The sequence below is a fragment of the Spea bombifrons genome, chromosome 2 (genome assembly GCF_027358695.1).
Source record: "Spea bombifrons isolate aSpeBom1 chromosome 2, aSpeBom1.2.pri, whole genome shotgun sequence".
NCBI lineage: Eukaryota > Metazoa > Chordata > Amphibia > Anura > Pelobatidae > Spea > Spea bombifrons.
Genome location: NC_071088.1, coordinates 112,515,521 through 112,535,587, shown reverse-complemented (window position 1 = coordinate 112,535,587; position 20,067 = coordinate 112,515,521). Strand labels below are relative to the sequence as shown.

The window sequence follows — 20,067 nt, the reverse complement described above, 5'->3', positions numbered from 1 at the left end:
GTTTTCTGGCCCAAGAAATAACAATCTTTTGTAGCTTTCTGAAACAGAAAATTATAGTTCAAAGAAACCAATTGTTTAACCTGGTATAATATTATTACTTTTTGTCTAAGGCAAAATTATGACCCAGTCTGCATTACATTATCATTTCTTTAATTTTGCTTTTTTCAACCACTTATTTTTGTTTTTCAGTCAGTTTCTTACAATGTGGCTCCCCATCCTGGTAGCAGTGTTGGTTCTAATCTTCTGGTACAGATGGCACAGACAGAGCCAGATACTTGAGAATTTATCGGATAAATATGTACTGATTACTGGATGTGATTCTGGATTTGGGAACCTATTGGCAAAGCAGCTGGACCGGCGAGGACTACTAGTACTGGCAGCTTGTCTGACAGAGAAAGGGGCTGAGGATCTGAAGAAAGAGACATCCCGCAGACTTCAGACAGTTATACTTGATGTCACAGACAGCCAGAGTGTCAGTTCAGCTGTCAAGTGGGTCACTAGTGTTGTTGGTGATAAAGGTTAGACATTAATTGATCTTTGGCAAAAGTATTATTTAGTCACTGAGCCTATAGCATAGATACTGAACTGCTAGAATGCATTAATAAATCTATGCTTTGACTGTACTAGAACATGCTACAACATTTGTCTTTATGCACTTAATCTGTACTGTACCCATTACACTTACCTTAAGTATCAAATGTCAAACTGGCCCAATGACTTTCTAAAATTCAAAGGCATGAGTCGTAGCAGAGTTCAATGCAACAATCCATCTTACTGCCTTTCCTATCCATCCAGGCCATACCCAAAAAACTTTTTAAATGAGCTGACCATGAGCCTCTTAAAATATCAACCCTTTAATAGCCCATGTGAATAGTCTGATTTTATCCAAGAGATCCACAACCCCTGTTAAGATAAATTTCTAATTTTCATCTTTAATCTCAAACTTACAGGTTCCCTTGGTTTTGGTTTAAATTATTTTGTTGATTATCTAGCACTTGTAATCAGGTTCCTGATACCTTTTGTGTACCACATATGCTATAGACTCTCTATATTATAGATCCAGTATAGATATGTGCATATTGGCACAGTTAAGATTTTTTCTTTATATATATTATGATTTCATAATGATTCAGGATTTGCTATTTTATTTATTGTGGGGTTCTGTAGCAGCATGTCACCAGTTTAAGTCAGATTCACAATGTCTATTTAAGCGTCTTGTCATCTTTCTTTTTTAGGACTGTGGGGACTGGTGAATAATGCTGGTGTGTCTCTCCCAACTGCACCAAATGAATGGCTGACTAAGGAGGATTTTTTTAAAATCTTGAATGTTAACTTATTAGGCGTTATTGATGTCAGTCTCAAAATGCTACCCCTCATTAAAAAAGCTAAAGGACGTTTAGTGAATGTAGCGAGTGTTGCCGGAAGGCTGACTTTCTGCGGGGGAGGATACTGCATGTCTAAATATGGAGTGGAATCATTCTCCGACAGACTTCGGTGAGCAAACGCTGATACAAATCTCAGCTATTTGGACTTTGTATTCCTATTTAGTCCTTTAACATTATCATTTGACAAATCCGCTATGATGCATTTTATCCTGCATGATTTCAGCCTATAAATAAAATGAGTACTCCCTTCTTGCATAGAAATTGGGATAAAACAATTATTTTGCTTTTCTCTCTAATTTCCAAGATTTTTTTAAAATATTTACCTTTGCTATTTTATGGTAATCCACATTATTACATCTTACTTACCTCCTTTAAGGGGAATGGCTCAATTAGAAATGTATGTAGACCTAAGGCAACAGAGAGAAAGCATCCCTGCTAACAGGCAGGTACCTATTCACAAGCAGCAGAGTTCGGTACCTCCTGTGGCAAAAGTCTATCTCACCACCTTTTCTTAAATGACAAAAATCTGTAACCATCATTTCTTTGACATTATTATTAGTCTACACCCCTAATGTTAAAGAATTATCCTGTTTTAGTAAACATGTTGTTTTGGGGATTTTGGTGACAATAATACTGTATGTAGCAAACATTATGCCTTTTGTACATTGTACCTATACTAGCTTTTAAAAGCTGAAGGGTTATCATCTTGAATTTCCAGATGAATTAATACATTCATTATGATACTGGCATGTTACAGGGTTGAAATGATCCCATTTGGTGTGAAGGTATCTATTGTGGAGCCTGGCTTCTTTAAAACACAGGTGACAGATGCAAATCTACAAAAGGAACAATTGCGAAAAATCTGGGCGCGTCTTCCAGAGGAAACCCGAAAAAGTTATGGTCAACAGTACCTTGACAAATGTAGGTGTTCTTTAAGATAGATAATTTAGCATTTTGATAATGATATCTGTAATTAACATAGGAAATTACCTTTTAACAGTTTTGGATTGTGATTTAATTTCTTGTTTGCTCTTACCTTCTGTCAAGGTATTCTGGTGAATGAGGTATCGTGATCATTCCCAGGCCCAATATCAATTTAAGGTGCATACCATAACAGCCAGTCCTATTTTACTTCAGGGAGATCATGCCAAACTAATCTTATTGATTTTTTGATTGGGTGACTAAAATAATTTAGTTTGACACTGTCCCACATAGACGACTTATCAATAACCTGCAATCTTTGAGTCTGGATCCCAATATTGTTTAATGGATTAGGCAGTGGCTGAGTGACAGACAGCAGAGGGTTGTAGTCAATGGAGTATATTCAGAGCAAGGTCTTGTTACCAGTGGGATACCTCAGGGATCTGTGCTTGGAACCATTCTCTTTAATATTTTCATTAGTGATACCGCAGAAGGTCATGATGACACAAAGATTTGCAACTGGGTTGCTGTTTCTTGGAGTAAAAAGCCAAATGGCAAATTAATTAGATAAACTGGAAAAATAGTCAGGGCTGTGGCAACTGATGTTTAATGTGGGTAAGTGCACGATAATACACCTAGGGTATAAAAAGGGCAGAGTATAGAATATTTGATACAGTCCTAACCTCAACATCTGAGGAAAGGGACTTTGAGGTAATTATTAGGACTTAAGGGTAGGTAGACCGTGTAATAGAGCAGCAGGAAATGCTAGCAGAATGTTGTTCGAGAAAGTTCAAAAAAGGGCTACAAAAATGGTTCACGGCATGCAGGATAAAACTTAGCAAGAAAGGTTAAAGGATCTTAACATATATAGCCTGGAAGAAAGACATGACAGAGGGGATATGATAGAAACATTTAAATACTTAAAGGGAATCAACATGATAAAAGAAGAGAATGTGATTAAAATAAGAAATACCACCACAACAAGAGGACATAGGACATAGTCTTAAGCTAGATGGACAGTGGTTTAAAACTAATATCAGGAAATATTACCTTAGCGAAAGGGTAGTGGATCCATAGAATTGCTTTCCAACAGAAGTGGTAGAGATTAATACAGTGAAGGTGTTTAAACAAGCAAGGGTATCGGCATAATGCTAAGCTTGATATAAGATAAGGCCAGGGACTGAGGAAAGTATTCAGAGGCTGGGAAGACTAGATGGGCCGAATGGTTCTTATACACCATCACTTTTTATGTTTCTATTAATGCTCTGGGAGCCTATGTGAAAAGAATTGTATTGGGCACTGAGAAAGGCCACAAATACTGTTTTATTCTCATGTTAATATTCAATCTTTAATGTCAGTATCTAAGAAACACAGACGCTAGAATTGCAATAATTAAAATAACTCTGCTTTTGTCACATCCAGATTGCAGCACCCTTGAAACCGTTCTGTCAATGTCCAGTGCGAAGCTGTCCTTGGTCACAGACTGCATGGAGCATGCGCTGACCGCAGTGTATCCCTGGAGCCGTTACTCTGCAGGCCTGGATGCCAAGATCCTGTATCTACCCCTGTCTTACTTTCCTACTGCAATAGCAGATTTTGTCATGAATTTAACCTACCCTAAACCATCACAAAGTGTATAACTGCTTCCTATGTCTTAAAACCACCTCAGTTACGTGTTGCAGCCAGCAAAAATCTATACACATTTTTGAGAATAGCTGAGAAATTCCACCGATGTTAACTGTTTCTAGGTTACAGAGTAAATAAAAACGAATAAGTTAATTTAAAATGATTGCTTGGCAGAAAAAATAATAGGTATGTCTACAGATAACCATTACATTTGTCATCATGATTTATAGCACATGTGAAAGATTTGCGGACGAATCTCCTATCCTCGTCTTTGACTATCGTGAATAAAGAACAAAAATGTGTATTTTACAAATACCACAGGGTCTGATGCAACAGGTCTCAGACACAATATAATTTTTTTGTAAAAAACTCACATGATATGACCGTCGTATTGTATTAATAGCTCATAAATCCTAGTTTAGGCTGGTCCAACACATGTGTTGAATAAATAACAGAATTATAGTATAAAAGTAACAACTAGGACAAGAGGGTAAAAAATGTAGGTGTAATATGTCTAGGTATAATTTGAGAATGTATACCTTCTGTGAGGAAAAAAATGGATTTGTTGTTTCTGAACACAAGAAAATTATAATTTCAGTTACACACAATGAAGAGACCTCTGATCTTCTGAAGGTTTATGTGGCTTTACATCTTATTCAACACTGACCCAATAAAAGGAAACCACTTAAGGTTCCTTTTAAAGGGTTAACTCAACTGCCAATTTCAATTGTAATCAATTTCCATGCACTTGCATTTTATATTGAATAAACCCTATAAGTTCTAGTGTTTTGTTTTTTTGTGTTTTTTTTTTTACCTTTCATGGCCAAGGCTGTTTTAAAATTTCTGCGGGGCTCATGTCCACAACAGCCCCTAAATTAACCCTAAACACCCCATTAACCACAACTGCCACAAATTAACCCCAAACACACCATTAACCACAGCTGCTCCTATATTAACCCTAAACACCTCATTAACCATAGCTGCCCCTAAATTAACCCTAAACACCCTATTAACCATAACTGCCCCTAAATTAACCCTAAACACTCCATTAACCATAGCTGCCCCTAAATTAACCCTAAACACCCCATTAACCATAGCTGCCCCTAAACACTCCATTAACCAAAACTGCCCCTAAATTAACCCTAAACACCCCATTAACCATAACTGCCCCTAAATTAACCCCCACCTCCCCTAACTTTCAGCAGCCCAAATATTAATTTTATACTTACAGTTAGATGAGTGTCACAGCCATGTGGTTCTGGCCTTCTGGGAGAAGGAAGGGGCGGGGCCAGTTGTCACAGTGATTGCAGGGAGGGACTGGTAAGTAGGAGCTGCTGCTGGGAGTCAGACTAAACCGATTATATAATGAGGGGTATTTTTCAGAGCGTTTGCTCTGAAAAAACCCTCATTTTATAATCGATAAAAATCGATTCAACTAATCGATAATGAAATTCGTTGGCAACGATTTTCATTATCGATTATTATCGATTTTATCGATTAGTTGTTGCAGCCCTAGAAGAAACTAAGTAATCAATAACACCAGACTTATGTTTGTTCACAGGCCGACCATGAACTTAGACATGATTCTTTGTTCCCGAAGGAGGTAAAGTGATTCGTATATATCGAGGAGAGAATAATAAATATCTTAAAACATGTCTTGTTCTGTAAAGAATGGCTTAGAGCATGATAGATGTGTAAAGCCTGTGTCAGTTGCAGGTACTGAAAACACACAGTGATTTTCCAGAAGGGGCCAGGTGGTCTACTAACCTCAGCTGCCTGTAAGCATGTTGGTTTATACAAAAGTCAAAAACAGTGCCAACTTTAGCCCCTCCAGAGTCCCATGCAAATTCCGCTGCAAAGTGGTAATTTTTAAGATTTGTTTTCACTATATATTTATTTATTCTTTTAGTTTTGTTATTTTTTCCTTTTTATGTGACTTTTACAATTTAACATAGTTCATAACATAGTTCATAAGGTTGAAAAAAGACCAAAGTCCATCAAGTTCAACCTATATACATATTGTGTCCCTACCGTGTTGATCCAGAGGAAGGCAAAAAACCCTTATGAAGCAGATGCCAATTGCCCCATACCAGGGGGAAAATTCCTTCCCGACTCCAAATATGGCAATCAGAATAAATCCCTGGATCAACGTTCTGTCCCTATTAATTTACTATCCATAACTTGTGATATTATTGCTTTCAAGAAACACGTCCAGGCTCCTTTTAAACTCTTTTATTGAGTTTACCATTACCACTTCCTCTGGCAGAGAGTTCCATAGTCTCACCGCTCTTACTGTAAAGAACCCCCGTCTGTGCTGGTGTAGAAACCTTCTTTCCTCCAGCCGTAGAGGATGTCCCCTTGTTATAGATACAGTCCTGGGTATAAATAGGTCCTGGGAGTGATCTCTGTACTGCCCCCTTATATATTTATACATAGTTATTAAGTCCCCCCTAAGCCGTCTTTTCTCCAAACTAAATAACCCTAATTCTGATAATCTTTCTGGGTACTGCAGTCCTTCCATTCCCCTTATTACTCTGGTTGCCCGTCTTTGAACCCTCTCCAGCTCCACTATATCTTTCTTGTACACTGGTGCCCAGTACTGTACACAGTATTCCATGTGTGGTCTGACTAGTGACTTGTACAATGGTAGAATTATTTCCTTGTCATGGGCATCCATGCCCCTTTTGATGCACCCCATGATTTTATTTGCCTTAGCAGCAGCTGCCCGACACTGGTCGCTACAGGTAAATTTACTGTTAACCAAGACTCCTAAGTCCTTTTCCATGTCAGTCGTCCCCAGTGTTTTCCCATTTAATACATATTCCCAGCCTGGATTTTTCTTCCCCATGTGCATAACCTTACATTTATCCGTGTTGAACCTCATCTGCCACATCCCAGCCCAAGCCTCCAACCTATGCAGATCCATTTGTAATCGTGCACTGTCCTCTATTGTGTTAACCACGCTACAGAGCTTAGTATCGTCTGCAAAGATTGATACTTTACTATACAATCCCTCTACAAGGTCATTAATAAATATATTAAAAAGAATAGGACCCAAAACTGACCCCTGTGGTACCCCACTAGTAACAGTCACCCACTCAGAGTATGTACCATTAATAACCACCCTCTGTTTCCTATCACTGAGCCAGTTACTTACCCACATACACAATTTAGAATAGTTACTTTTCTAAGCTTCATGCCAGAAATGTACCAGCTCCCAATTGGTGAAATCAAAACAACCGGAAAGAACATGAACAGGTGCCACAATGCTTCAAATTAATGTGTGTAATGTGTAGCAAGAAATCCAATTGAATTACCTTGATGTGTATACTTTTCTGTAGCCTTTAAAACTACTTACATTTATCATTTAAAAATCTTTGCGTAATCCCTATTATAAAAATGGGAATTTACGATTAACTCAATATATTTTACTTATGAATAATGCATTTATAATAATACATGCATACATTTAGAGTGTTAATAAACATAATTCAATCTAATTTCACAACTACTTTGAGCTCAGCAGTCTGCTTTGACATGCATTGGATTCGGCGCGGAATCGTCAGATTTTGTGGTGTGATTATGAGATATGCCCATTAAACATTTGCATGTATCTAACGTTCGGAGTGTTTGTTTTGTGGGTTTATGGCCTGGGAGTTGACTAGAGTTTATTAGTATTTACTAATTAACTTTTCATTGGATAAGAAGGACCTCATTAGCATACCCATAAACATTCAGTTCAATGTGATGTCTGATGAACAACGCCAACAATATCAAATTGCCTACAATGGCAGCCTCCTGGCAGCTTATTGTAAAAAAAATTATAAAACTAGGTTTTGTTCAATGCTAAATTACATTATTGTATACAGCACTGCATTTAATTCCTAAAGAAAAAATACAATCTTTCAACGAATAGTTGCAATTTTTAGAAGATGGGCTAAGTTATTGTTGCAACTCTTCCAAATGAGGCACACATCCACATAGGGAAAAATAGATATTTGACAAAAAATAGTGTAACTCCATATGCAAATAGGGGCTTAGTAGTATTGCAGATACAACAGATGAAATATACAAAAGCGTGTACAAAGTAATCAGCATAAAACCAGGCACAGGGAAGTCCACCATCCAGCAGCAAGAGCTTCCCAATATATCCCTCTCTCTCTCTCTCAACGCGTTTCACCGGTCAACCGACTGCCTCAGGAGATGAATCAGGATTTCCTCAGGATATCTTCTTTCGCAGCTTGCCCGTAGATATAATGTAGACCACCTTCCTTACAGCTCAACAAATCCAGAGTGCTGCCTAATTAGGGAAAGTATTATTTATTCATTTACACCAGTGGTGTGTGTTTGCTTTTCTTGTGTTTTTGGTTAAATTTTTGTTGATAGAGCCTCAGTGAGCCTCAGAAGACATTTTGGACATCCTGCAAAACAAATAAATTATGTTTTAAGACTTCCATATAGTAAAATAATATATTAAATTATTTTAGTACATAAAAATATTAATACAAAAACCAAAACTGTCTGCGCTTTCTGTTTTTGTTTTAGTTTTTGTATACATTGTACAGCCAACACACTGTATTTGCAGCATGCAAATGTTTGATAGGCCTCATTTGTATTTTTTGAGCCTGAGACTAGCTTAGCGCACCGACATTTTTTCTTTTTCTTGTTTATAAAAATATTAATAATAACTTTTATTAGATCATTTCCAATAATTTTGCATTCATTGTTTGCCATTGCAATATAGCAAACAGTCATCAAATGAAATTGCCAGTACATAGTTATTAATTTAATTCATTACTCAGTGACAAATGGTATTATGTATTAATACTTTTAATGGAAGAGATATGAGCTGTTATTATAGGTAATTAAAGGTGATGTTTAGCATGTTTGTACCTTAGTGCTTCATTAGAACCATGATTTCTAGTGCTGTTTGCTTTTTTTTAATCGTGTGAAATGTTGCTAATTTTTTATTTTTCTTCATTGCAAGCTAATGCCTTTTTGTATGCTGGGCCTATAAATACACCACCTTCCACTAAATACTCAATCTTCTTTTATCCAGCTTTTTCTTTATTGAACTGTATTTACATGGGAAAATGTACTCTAGTGACACCTTTTGGTGTATTTGAAAATAATCTATTTGGCCATCTAGAATGTTCAGGCACAAGACTTCAGGTACAATACAAGGTGCTAAAGAGGAGGGAGCAAAAACTGTTGAAACGGATTCATCTTGAATTTGAAAAGTCTTTCAACACAAATGCATTACACACAAAAAAACAGTCCATTAGTCCACCAAGAGTAGAGTATCTCCTTGGAGACACTGACACAAATCCTCAACAAAAACATTTATCGGGAGGAGAAATACTTCATTTGGCCAACAATAATAATCACTGTGCACATTATATCAGCCTATTCTATTAGTGAAGTTGTCAGAGAGTCCAATAGTTACTCTACATGAAGTCTTACCATGCCTCACATACCTTCGGCTAAGACAAGTACTTGTAGTTGCATTGTGTGATGAGGAGCACCTGTTACACCTAAGCACAGGGAATTTGGAAATTATATCACGATCTCATCACTGTAGTGCACTATACCTCCACCAGGCTGAGTATGTATGCCTTTTATGTGTTTTAGGTTGTGCACTCCCCTTTTTCTGTATGTTTTGCTGTGTCTGTGTGTCTGTTACTGTATGTGTATTGTGTTAGAATATGTGTGTCAGTGTTAGTGTATGGTGTTAGGATGAGTGTGTGTCAGAATATGGGATAAGTGTGTCAGATTTAGTGATGCCTGCAAGAGTGGGAGAAGGAGAAGTAGGATAAAGAGTGTGTTTATGTATGTGTAAGTGTATGGTATGTTTGTATGTATGTGTATGTGGTTAGAGTGAATGTGCTATGTTGTTTACAATATGATCCACTTATAATCCCCATGAAACAATGTGGCATGGCACATAAGCTGCTCAGGGCACTAAAACACAACTGTGAATGTTGAGAAGACATTGTGGGTACACCAGGTACCATCCCCAAAATGGTATCATTGCAAACGCACAGGAACTGAAAGGGGACTTGTTTAACTATCTTAAGGATTATGCTATTCTAAACGTATAAAAAAGCTTTCCTGAAACATCCCAAACCTTCTGCAAACCACCGTTGGAAACCAACCAAGCAAGAATCAAAAAGGTATTCAACCACATTTGGACTTTTGTCACATCTGCAAGCAAGTTTACAAATTCATATTTTGTATTATTATGCATGTTTTTCCAAACCAAATATGTATTTTAGGGACATTGTTTCTTTTTACCCCAAATGTTTTTCATTTTGTTTGTATTGATCCCATCCCCCTATGGCCTCCTACAGCCATAATCCTGCCCCTTTTTATTCCCATGAGTGGGGATGCGCAGGAAGGGTGGGAATGGGAGGTTATTTTTTGTTTCTTATGTACAAGCAGGGCAAAATTTTAGCCTGTACCTTGAATGCTTCACATTCTGGCTACCAGATTTTTTACCATTTTTATACATAGGACTTCCTTTTGACACCATTTTATATGTCCATCATTTGGTATGAACAATATATCAAATATGGAAAAGAATTTAAAAAACATTTTCATCAAGTTTAGTGCCTTTACTGACACAGAATTGCAGATTTTTTATGTTTAAAGGGCTAATATGCTTCCTGACATACCAAGCTAGTATTATTATTTTTAAAACTATTAGGTTGGATGGCAGTGGCAGTTTTTTATTTTAGATTTCTAGGTTTTTTTTTTTTGAGAGCCCCAGGTCGCACTCTTCGGTCGTCTACTGTCGTGCGTTCATCGATCATGAAGAAAGGTGCTGTAGTGATCCAAACTGTGAAAGCCACAGTGGAGCCGACAGGGCCGGCCGAAGACTTAACGCCGCCTGGGGCGAAGTTTAAAACGCCGCCCCCCCCGCCGCCGAGGGGGGGCATTTTAAACTTCGCCGACGCCATAAATACCCCCCCCCCCCCCCGGTACTTACCTTTAAACAGTCCTGCGGCGAGTCTCCCTGCTCTGGGATACTAAATACAGATGATAATCCAAACTAAAGTAAAAAAAATAATTAATAAATGTCACCTACCGACTACTAAAACCTACCTTTTGAGCAAAGACTTGATGGAAAAGATGGTCTATGGTGCAAACATTTGGGACATCACACAATGCATTTTTAATTTGCTGAGCAACATCGTGAAATAAGCATGAATCCAAGGAGCATATCAGATTGTCAGTATAGTACATAATTTAAAGGTAAATATTTGTCCCCTACAATGTTTAAGAGCAAAAATTAATTGCGCAAGAGCCTGATGATGTCCCTATCTTCCATAGGGACATCAGAGACCGTAAGTATGTTCTATCCATTAGGGGTAGTTGGTAACTATAATGTTCTACTACACTGAATAAATTCCACAATGGAAGGGTAAAATGACAAAGACTTTTTTTTCAACCATGTGCAATATTTCAATACCAAATTCACCCATTCCAGTGTTCGGTATTGTGCAATTAAAATCAAATGTTGTAATAAATCAATCTTAAAGTAAAACCAACAGTGAATTTAATCTCATTGTACTAAACTTAGAGCATAGTCGGAGAGTAATTATTTGCTAGTAACACTGAATTCCGGTGGACATAACATGCACTGCAAGCTGGAGGGAGGAGACAGTTATACATAATAGTGCAAGTGTGATATATGTTTATTGTGGCACTTTGAATGAGCCTCTCTCCATTACAGACAAGGTAATATTTTCTGTAGTTTCCATGTAACTTTAGCTACTTATGCAAAAGAATGTAGTTCTTTATGTTAAGGTAAAGGTTAAAAAAGAAACATGAGAAAATAGTGATTCTTCGAAAGGTAAGGGCATTTGCAGAGATGTACAGTTTTTCTTCAATAATTATCTTCCTGCTTGTATGGGACTAAAGTTCAGCTTGCATGGAATGGACTATACATGTATTCTTTATTAAGTGTACTTTAGATTTAACTCTTGCTGTTTTCAGCTTGTGAAAAAAAAGAAATATATGAAGAATACCCTGCTTTATAAAAAAAAAGGTTGTAGCTATGGGGAATACAGTTCCAGTAGTACAGACTTCAAGAAGTAGTACAAGCAACACAGAAAATGAATGCTTGGGATGTGCATAAAGCTGTAATGAGAAATTAACGGTAAATTAAAACAGTGATTAAAAAAAGGGTCACCGGTAATCAACTAGGGATCAACTTTAATTCAGTGGCTGACTAGTTATCTGGAGCTATTTTTTAGCCCTTCTATTATGTCAGTATTCTCAGGAAAATAAATGCTCTATATTACTTATGGATTCTTTTGGGGGGGTATGGGGGTCAGATGTTGGAGGTCTGTATTCTGTGCCAAGAGGTACACAAACTCAGATTGGACACTGTACTGCTTTATTTTACTATTAACCTTTATATGTCATTTTACTTGTCACAGTGAAGGAGTGGATACATTCTGTTCTACGTGTGGGTTGATCTCATGGTTGTACATGAGGATTTAACTGTTGCAACTAGGATTGTAAAAATTGTCATAATTAGAACTGTATAAAAGGTGTGGAACATGTGTCTGGTTTTCATTTGCAAGGATTTTCACATTTGCTACAAATGGCATTAAAATATCTCATGGTTGTATATGAACCTTTGATTCTTGCAACTAAGGTTGTAAACTTGACATAATTAGTATTGCATAAAACTATAGAATTTTTCCTGCAAATGGCATTAGGCCTAAATTCTCAATTGGTTGATGTGGGTGAGAACCAAACTCCGCCAGCGGAGCAAACAAGGCACTGGTGGCCGAAAACATTTTGAAATCGGTCTCGGCGAGTAGGATAGCAGGTCCCTTATCTCTTGTTCCACAATTTGAGTCCCCCTCGGCCTGGTACCTTAAGAAGAAGCCTGGCAAACATTGTTTTGTTTCTTAGTTCCAGAGATTCAGAGCAACTGCTTCCAAGGCGCCAACGTCTGGTCTATCTTGTCCAGAGTTGTTGTAAGGATTGTTGTATGTGCAGTCAGGCAAGCCCTAGAGCAGAGTGTTGAGATTTGGTTGCCTCTGGTGAACCTTACATCCCATTTCCGTGACAAGGAAGGTAGACGTTAGGCTACATTGTCATACCAGGAAGAGCTAAGGGCTGCAGGTTTCAAGCTTTGGAGTGGCATGACATTATATGGGATTTCATTATATGTAAGATAATAAAGGGATGAAAAAAGGGCAGACAACCAGATAAGCATTAACCAGTGTCCTTTTCCTTATGGACATCGGTGATGTTTCAAGTTTCATCATTATGTCATTCAATTTCTTCAGTGCATTTAGATTAGAAAGCTAGTTTCCCCTAGCAGAGGTCAATTGGGTGGTCTACAAGTGTCTGATGTCTCCTTTTCGTCAGGATTAGTGGAGTGGTAAAAACAAAATCCACCTAGGGGCGCTCGTATGGACCGATTGTGATTCTCAAAATAAAAGCAAAAAACAAAAAGCACGATAGTGTAGACAAAAAAGAAATCAAACAACTATCTAATAGAGTCCAAGATTGTATGTGGTATTCAAGCCTTCTAGAAACCTCCTTGGGTTTGCATTCAATCCCCATAAGGAGAAAGTACCAAAAAACAAGAACAAAAATAACCATGGAATGGTACCTTCATGTATTTGGTAAACTGACAAGGGTTAATTGCACTTACACTTTGATGGGCATACTATGAACATATGCAATTCAGGTTTTTCTCCAGGGGCCAACACGGTCTCACATCTGTCTGTGATTTTCCTCCTCTGGAGTGTCCTCTGTTTTGACTTGCCCGGAAGAGGATATTGCTGCAGAGGGATTTAGATAGAGTGGGGGACTGGGCACACAAATGGCAGCTTAAATTTTATGTAGATAAATGTAAAGTTATGCACTTCGGGGTAAGGAATGCACAAGCAAGTTACAGCCTAAATGGTAGTGAATTAGGGATAACAACAAATGAGAAGGATTTGGGAATTGTTATAGACAACAAACTAGGCCTCAATGTGCAATGTCAGTCAGCAGTTGCTAAGGTCAGTAAGGTGTTGTCATGTATAAAAAGGGGCATCAATTTGCGGGATAAAAATATAATTTTGCCCCTTTATAAATCAATGGTAAGACCACACCTTGAATATGCTGTGCAATTTTGGGCACCTATTCTAAAGAAGGATATTATAGCACTGGAAAAGGTGCAGAGGTGGGCTACAAAATTAATAAAAGGAATGGAGCACTATAGTTATGAAGAAAGGTTAATTAATTTAAATCTGTTTAGTTTAGAAAAACGCCACCTCAGAGGAGATATGATAACATTATATAAATATATTCGGGGCCAATACAAACCATTATGTGGAAATCTACTAATAAACAGGACTATGCATAGGACACGTGGTCACGCATTTAGACTGGAAGAAAGGAGATTTAGTCTAAGGCAAATATATATTAGGCTATATTAGTCTAATATATATTACAGTTTCAAAATAAACCTTACTTGACTTGAAAACAACAGTATATCATTTTTGTGGTTGCAATAAGAAGGTAAACAATTTATCATAAAATGTAGTTATTTTGTGAATGCTCATGGACCCATCCAATTATATTCTGAAATAGATGGTGGTATTTGATGGACCATAGTATTTTAAGCTTGCCTATATGTCACTATTTATGTCCATTACATAGATCCATTTAATGCCAAATGCATAGCATGATAACATGCAATAACACATGTAACAACAACTTTGCTAGCAGCATTTCAGAATATTGTCAATGATGTCTTGCATTTGTGCATTACAGTCGGACAAAACTGCCTCACAATGTGGCTCCTTCTGCTGGTGGCGTTGGCCCTCTTCTTTGTATACAAATCGTACAAAGAAAGACAAATCCTTCAGAATCTCCCAGATAAATATGTGCTGATCACTGGCTGTGACACTGGCTTTGGAAATTTGCTTGTGAAACAGCTGGACCAGCGAGGAATGCAGGTACTGGCAGCTTGTCTGACGGAGAAAGCAGCTGAGGATCTAAAGAAGGAGACGTCGAGCAGAGTGCGAACAACAACACTGGATGTCACTGATACCGAGAGTGTGAGCTCTGCTGCTAAGTGGGTGGCTACTATCGTTGGAGATAAAGGTCAAGTGTGAATTTGTTATTGATTTGAGCAAAATGATGTACTATTGTAAAAATTAGTATGTGACCCATTCATTTTAAGTCTATACATGTCCCATTTGACTCTTTTTTGTTTTACAGATATTCAGGATTATTTTGACTTTTGTTTGTATGCATCCACAAAATACTTCATCACTTGCCACAAATTCAAATGTTACCTTTAATTAAACATCTAATTGACATTTTTGCAGACTTAAGAGAACCCCGCAATGCTTCATCACACACATAATATCTGTTGACAGAATGTTGAATGAAACTCTTTATTGTTATTTTTTTAACCTTTCTCAATAAGTTTTGATCTTTGGTGTTCAGTTTTTCTTTAGGAATATTTGTTTTTACAGCAATGCAAACCTTTAAGAATTTAACTAATCTCTAAAAACCATTTCAGTCTTTCAGATTTTCTTATAACCGAAAACACAAATCCATATTTTTATTATATATTTAGCTGCCTTCTGAGGCATAATTCATGGTAATAACGTGCAAACATATATATTTTGGTGCTTTAGCACCAGAAATAAGGGCACAGCCGTATGATTTTCAGGAGCGCTTTTTTATTAAAGTCTCCGTTTAAATTCAACTACTTATAAAGGGTGAGTTTTAAAAATATTTATTTTAGCGCTCCACACTTTTCTGATGCGAAAGCACCAGAATATATGTTTGCACTTTGTCAGTTTGTGGAATAGGGGGTCATTCCACGTGTGTGTTTTTTTTAGCTGCTATCTTCTAAACCTTGCACTACCATCACTACTGTTTATTTTTATAACTCATGGTGATGGTGGTGTATGGGAACCTAGCTACTCAAATAAAAAACACAATGCATGTGTATATATGTATATATGTCATGATACAACTTCACCTGCCAGTGGTCATCATGTTATGGCTGATTCCGACATATCACATGATGTAATGGTACAAATACCAAATCTGCAACTCCATAACTCTCATTAGTCTGGCTGAGTGTGATGAAAGTTGTAGTCTACAAAACCTCACCTACTGATCTTTAATATATATATATACTAACACCTGTACCCCACTGTAACTTATGTTGTATGTGTTTTGTGTACTGCCAGTAACCAAGCTCATGCTGATGAGTTCCCATTAAGGATGAAACAGATGTCCATGAGTGGTTATCTGGCTTCTGTACCTCTGCACTGGCTTTGTTTAAAGGCTGTCTAGTACAGAGGATATTTGCTCCAAGGGGTCCATGTATAAAGTATATAAAGGCAAAAAAGTGATCATTGTTAACCTCATTTGCAAACATATTAGGTGGAAGGGAAACAAATAACTACTTTCACGGCTCCAGACTGCTTTCTACATTCCTGTGTTTACTGTTCTGAGATACGTCTTTCTTATTCTTTAGGTCTTTGGGGCTTGGTGAACAATGCTGGTATTGGGGTTCCATCTGGCCCTTCTGAATGGCTTACAAAAGATGATTTTTTAAAAGTCTTGGAAGTAAACTTGCTGGGGCTTATTGATGTCACAATTAAAATGTTACCCCTAATTCGAAAATCAAAAGGACGTGTAGTTAATGTAGGAAGCCTTGCAGGAAGATTGACAATATGTGGGGGAGGATATGCTGTTTCTAAATATGGAGTGGAATCATTCTCCGACGGCCTCCGGTGAGTATTACTTATAAATCTGCTGACTTCCTTATACGCATTCTGACAGTACCCCTTTTAATAGTTATATGCTAACCCCGCTATTTTCCTTCATTCCATTTTTATTAGTTAATGTTATATCATTGAGTGGTTATTTTATATTGTTGAGTGTGTCAGGAGACGTATGGGTAAGAGCTTTATAAGTGAACACCTTCACCTTTTCTGTGTCGTCTACCCAGCATTGTTGGGTTTGAAAATGAGTAACATGAGGACAGGTTATCTTTTACTAACACAATATTTAACGGGATATGCAATGGCATCTTTCTGAAAAGTTTTACTTAACAAATTGCATGAATGCTGTGACACTTGACATTAAATTGCAAAATTAAGCATGAACACTTATTGGTAAGGGACACAGACAAGCACCTAATGAGACTTCTTGCCCAAATGGCCACCTAAATATCAATCTCACAATCTTTCCATGTAGGCCATGATTATCATGCTAATATTCTAATGTACCCCCAAAGTCTCTTGTTCTGTTCACACCCTGAAAAAAACATAAGGATATATTATATTACACCATTATTGGCCTTCCTGCATAAACAGTTCCTCCCATTACAAAAAGGACAATTAGATCATCAAACTTGTTCATAAACAACGTGCTCCTAGATTAATATGTGAAAAGAAGGGTAAGCTGTACCCTCCTACTTAACCAAGGAAACGGCCGCCATATGTAAAGAGCAAGTAGAAGGCACACAAAGACATATAATTTCTTTATTCACTATTTTGTTACAAAAACAAGAGGAAATGAATGCTGAGTGTCACTCCAATACTGTTAAGTATTTATTTTTTAATCCACATGGTATAAATAATAACACCTCTCGTGTTCATGGATTTTTTTTTAGTTCTTGTATGAACATGCTGATTTATGCTATATTAAATTTATATAGTGTATTTTTTGAGCATGTATGTGTTTATTTCAGCCGTGAAATGCAACCATTTGGTGTGAAGGTATCTATTGTGGAACCGGGATTCTTTAATACAGGAATAACAAATCCAAAAACTCAAATAAAAAACATACAGACACTCTGGGAGAGGCTTCCAGAAGAAACTCAGAAGTGTTATGGTGAAGAATACTTCAAAAAGAGTGAGTCTTTAAGTCATTAACTCTGAATCATATAATAACAGTTACCTGTGCATTGTCTTTAGTCAAAGGTGATACCTTTTCTTGGGAAAATGACCGAGAATACCATTCGGTGTTTAAAGGTATCTTCAGAATGCAGTCTATGCAAAACTGTAGTTAGGTATTTTTGAAGGTACCAAGCAGAAACCACACCTGGCATAAATACGTTCCTCCTCACTTACTTGCATGTGTTTGGTCAGAGCTGGCTCAGCCCCTTCCTCGAGTTTTGTGTTTAAGTTTAGCATAGGATTTTCCTTTTATGAAGTACAGTTAAGTGGTGACAAGCTTAGCATGCAATGGCATGTCTTGTGAATTTTATTTGTGTCCTTGTATGTTATGTTCCTTTAACTATTTCTGTTTCCATGTTCTCATTTTTGTGAAATTTTCTTTCCTTCTGTGCCATACTTGTCCTTTCAATGTGGTCCTTCTGTGAATCTGTACCATGTAGTACAAATCTGTCCATCTAACCTCTAGGCATGACATTCCTTTTGCACTGTGCTGAATGCCAGCTTGTGTGTGCCCTCATCTGCATACATGACTATGTAGTATAACAGCATGGTGATAAGCGACACATGGAAGGTCATGATGTGGATGCCACTATATGCCACTCTGCCTCCCTGATATGCCTTATACCCTCCTATATGCCACTCTGCCCCATGATATGCCTTTTTACCCCTATATGCCACTCTGCCTCCAGAAATGCCTTATACCCCTATATGCCACTCTGGGAGAGTGGCATATAGGGGGGGTATAAGGCATTTCTGGAGGCAGAGTGGCATATAGGGGTTAAAAGGCATATCATGGGCCAGCCCCTTTAATTTCATTAGGAGCCGGAGGCGGCTTTCCGCTCGCAGCCGCTCAGCGGCTGTTTTGATTGTTGTTCTGCCGGCTGCCAGGCCCACTGACCTGCAGCCCCACCGGGAAAGTCCGGCCCTGGTCTCACCCTTCCTCTGCCCCTGCAAAGCGGGACAGGGGAAGTGATAGGCGCCTAAATTGGGACAGTTGGGGGGCATGCTAGAAATATAGAATTTGACAGCATTTAGAACCATTCAGCCCAACTAATCTGTCCATATTTCATGATTTAGAAACGCAAGCCTTAATCAGTCCTTGGTCTTGTCTTAGATTCAGGATAGCCATATGCCTATCCCTTGTATGTTTATATTATCCCACTGTTTTAGCCTCTACCACTTTTGGGAAGCTGTTTCACTTATCTAGTAAACTCAAATTTGCTAAGTCTCTGACCTTCTAGTTTTAGATTATGACTTTTTGTTCTCCTCTTTTTAAATAAACTTTACTTTGTTAAACCCTTTTATGTATTTAAATGTTTCTATCATATCTCTCCTTCTATTCTCTCCTCAAAGCTATACATATTGGGATCCTTTAGTCTTTCTTGATTTTTCGGGATGGGATTAACTTTTTTATCTTGCCATGTGTAATGGATGATCATGTTTCAATAAAGAATGGTAGTATTGACATTAGTCTATGTTATGGCTTTTATCCACAGATTACAAGGTTGTTGATTCCATTGAGAAAATCTGCAGCACAAACCTTAATCTGGCCACAGACTGTATGGAGCATGCACTAATAGCAGTGTACCCTCGGACTCGTTACACTGCAGGATGGGATGCCAAACTCTTCTTGTTACCTCTATCTTACTTTCCTGCAGTAGTAGCTGATTTTATTCTTAATCTTGGTCAACTTAAACCAGCCCAGAGTATCTGATTGTCCTATTACCTGGAAACTCTATACCTACATTAAATTGTTCTTGTTTGCCAAATTAAAAACATTTGGTCATATGTGTGAACATTTAATTAACTTAATTAACTTAACTTTTATGTTATAAAATTAACAAAATGAAGAATGAAACAGGAAAATAAAAGATGTGAACCGTACTTGGACTATTTGCCACCAGTTATATTTGGAAAAGTTAGGGTTAAAAAAAATCATCAATTTTTCTCCTCCAGTTGTGTTTCTTTTCCAAAACTATTAATATATTTTTTTACAATTACCCTTTTTCTCCATAATTGTTTAATCTAGGGCTTGTATGCTAACAGGTTATTGGTAATAGAATTGGGTTGCATGGAAATGAGATGGGGAAAAACTAGGCCAATGAGGTGAGGAAAAGGGGTTCAGAGCACATCACCCTGCACTATCCCCTGCCTTGCACTCAAAGTGATAGAAGAATCTCATATGTTGA

General features: G+C 37.5%; 2 protein-coding genes across 3 annotated transcripts; both read left to right on the top strand.

Moving 5' to 3' along the window:
* Window positions 1-197: 197 nt before the first annotated feature.
* LOC128473471 (retinol dehydrogenase 7-like) lies at window positions 198-4,613 on the top strand. The gene is made up of 4 exons (XM_053455699.1): window positions 198-518; window positions 1,236-1,494; window positions 2,143-2,306; window positions 3,729-4,613. The coding sequence occupies exons 1-4, from the start codon at window positions 203-205 to the stop codon at window positions 3,944-3,946; spliced, it is 957 nt and encodes a 318-aa protein (XP_053311674.1). The 5' UTR covers window positions 198-202; the 3' UTR covers window positions 3,947-4,613.
* Window positions 4,614-9,067: 4,454 nt separating this feature from the next.
* Window positions 9,068-19,666, top strand: LOC128473468 (retinol dehydrogenase 7-like). 2 transcript variants are annotated; one of them, XM_053455695.1, is made up of 5 exons: window positions 9,068-9,104; window positions 14,721-15,053; window positions 16,450-16,708; window positions 17,671-17,834; window positions 19,375-19,666. In XM_053455695.1, the coding sequence occupies exons 1-5, from the start codon at window positions 9,083-9,085 to the stop codon at window positions 19,590-19,592; spliced, it is 996 nt and encodes a 331-aa protein (XP_053311670.1). In that variant the 5' UTR covers window positions 9,068-9,082; the 3' UTR covers window positions 19,593-19,666. The 2 variants fall into 2 exon arrangements, with proteins under 2 accessions (XP_053311670.1, XP_053311671.1); XM_053455696.1 differs by lacking the exon at window positions 9,068-9,104 and adding an exon at window positions 11,542-11,672.
* The last annotated feature ends 401 nt before the right edge of the window (window positions 19,667-20,067 follow it).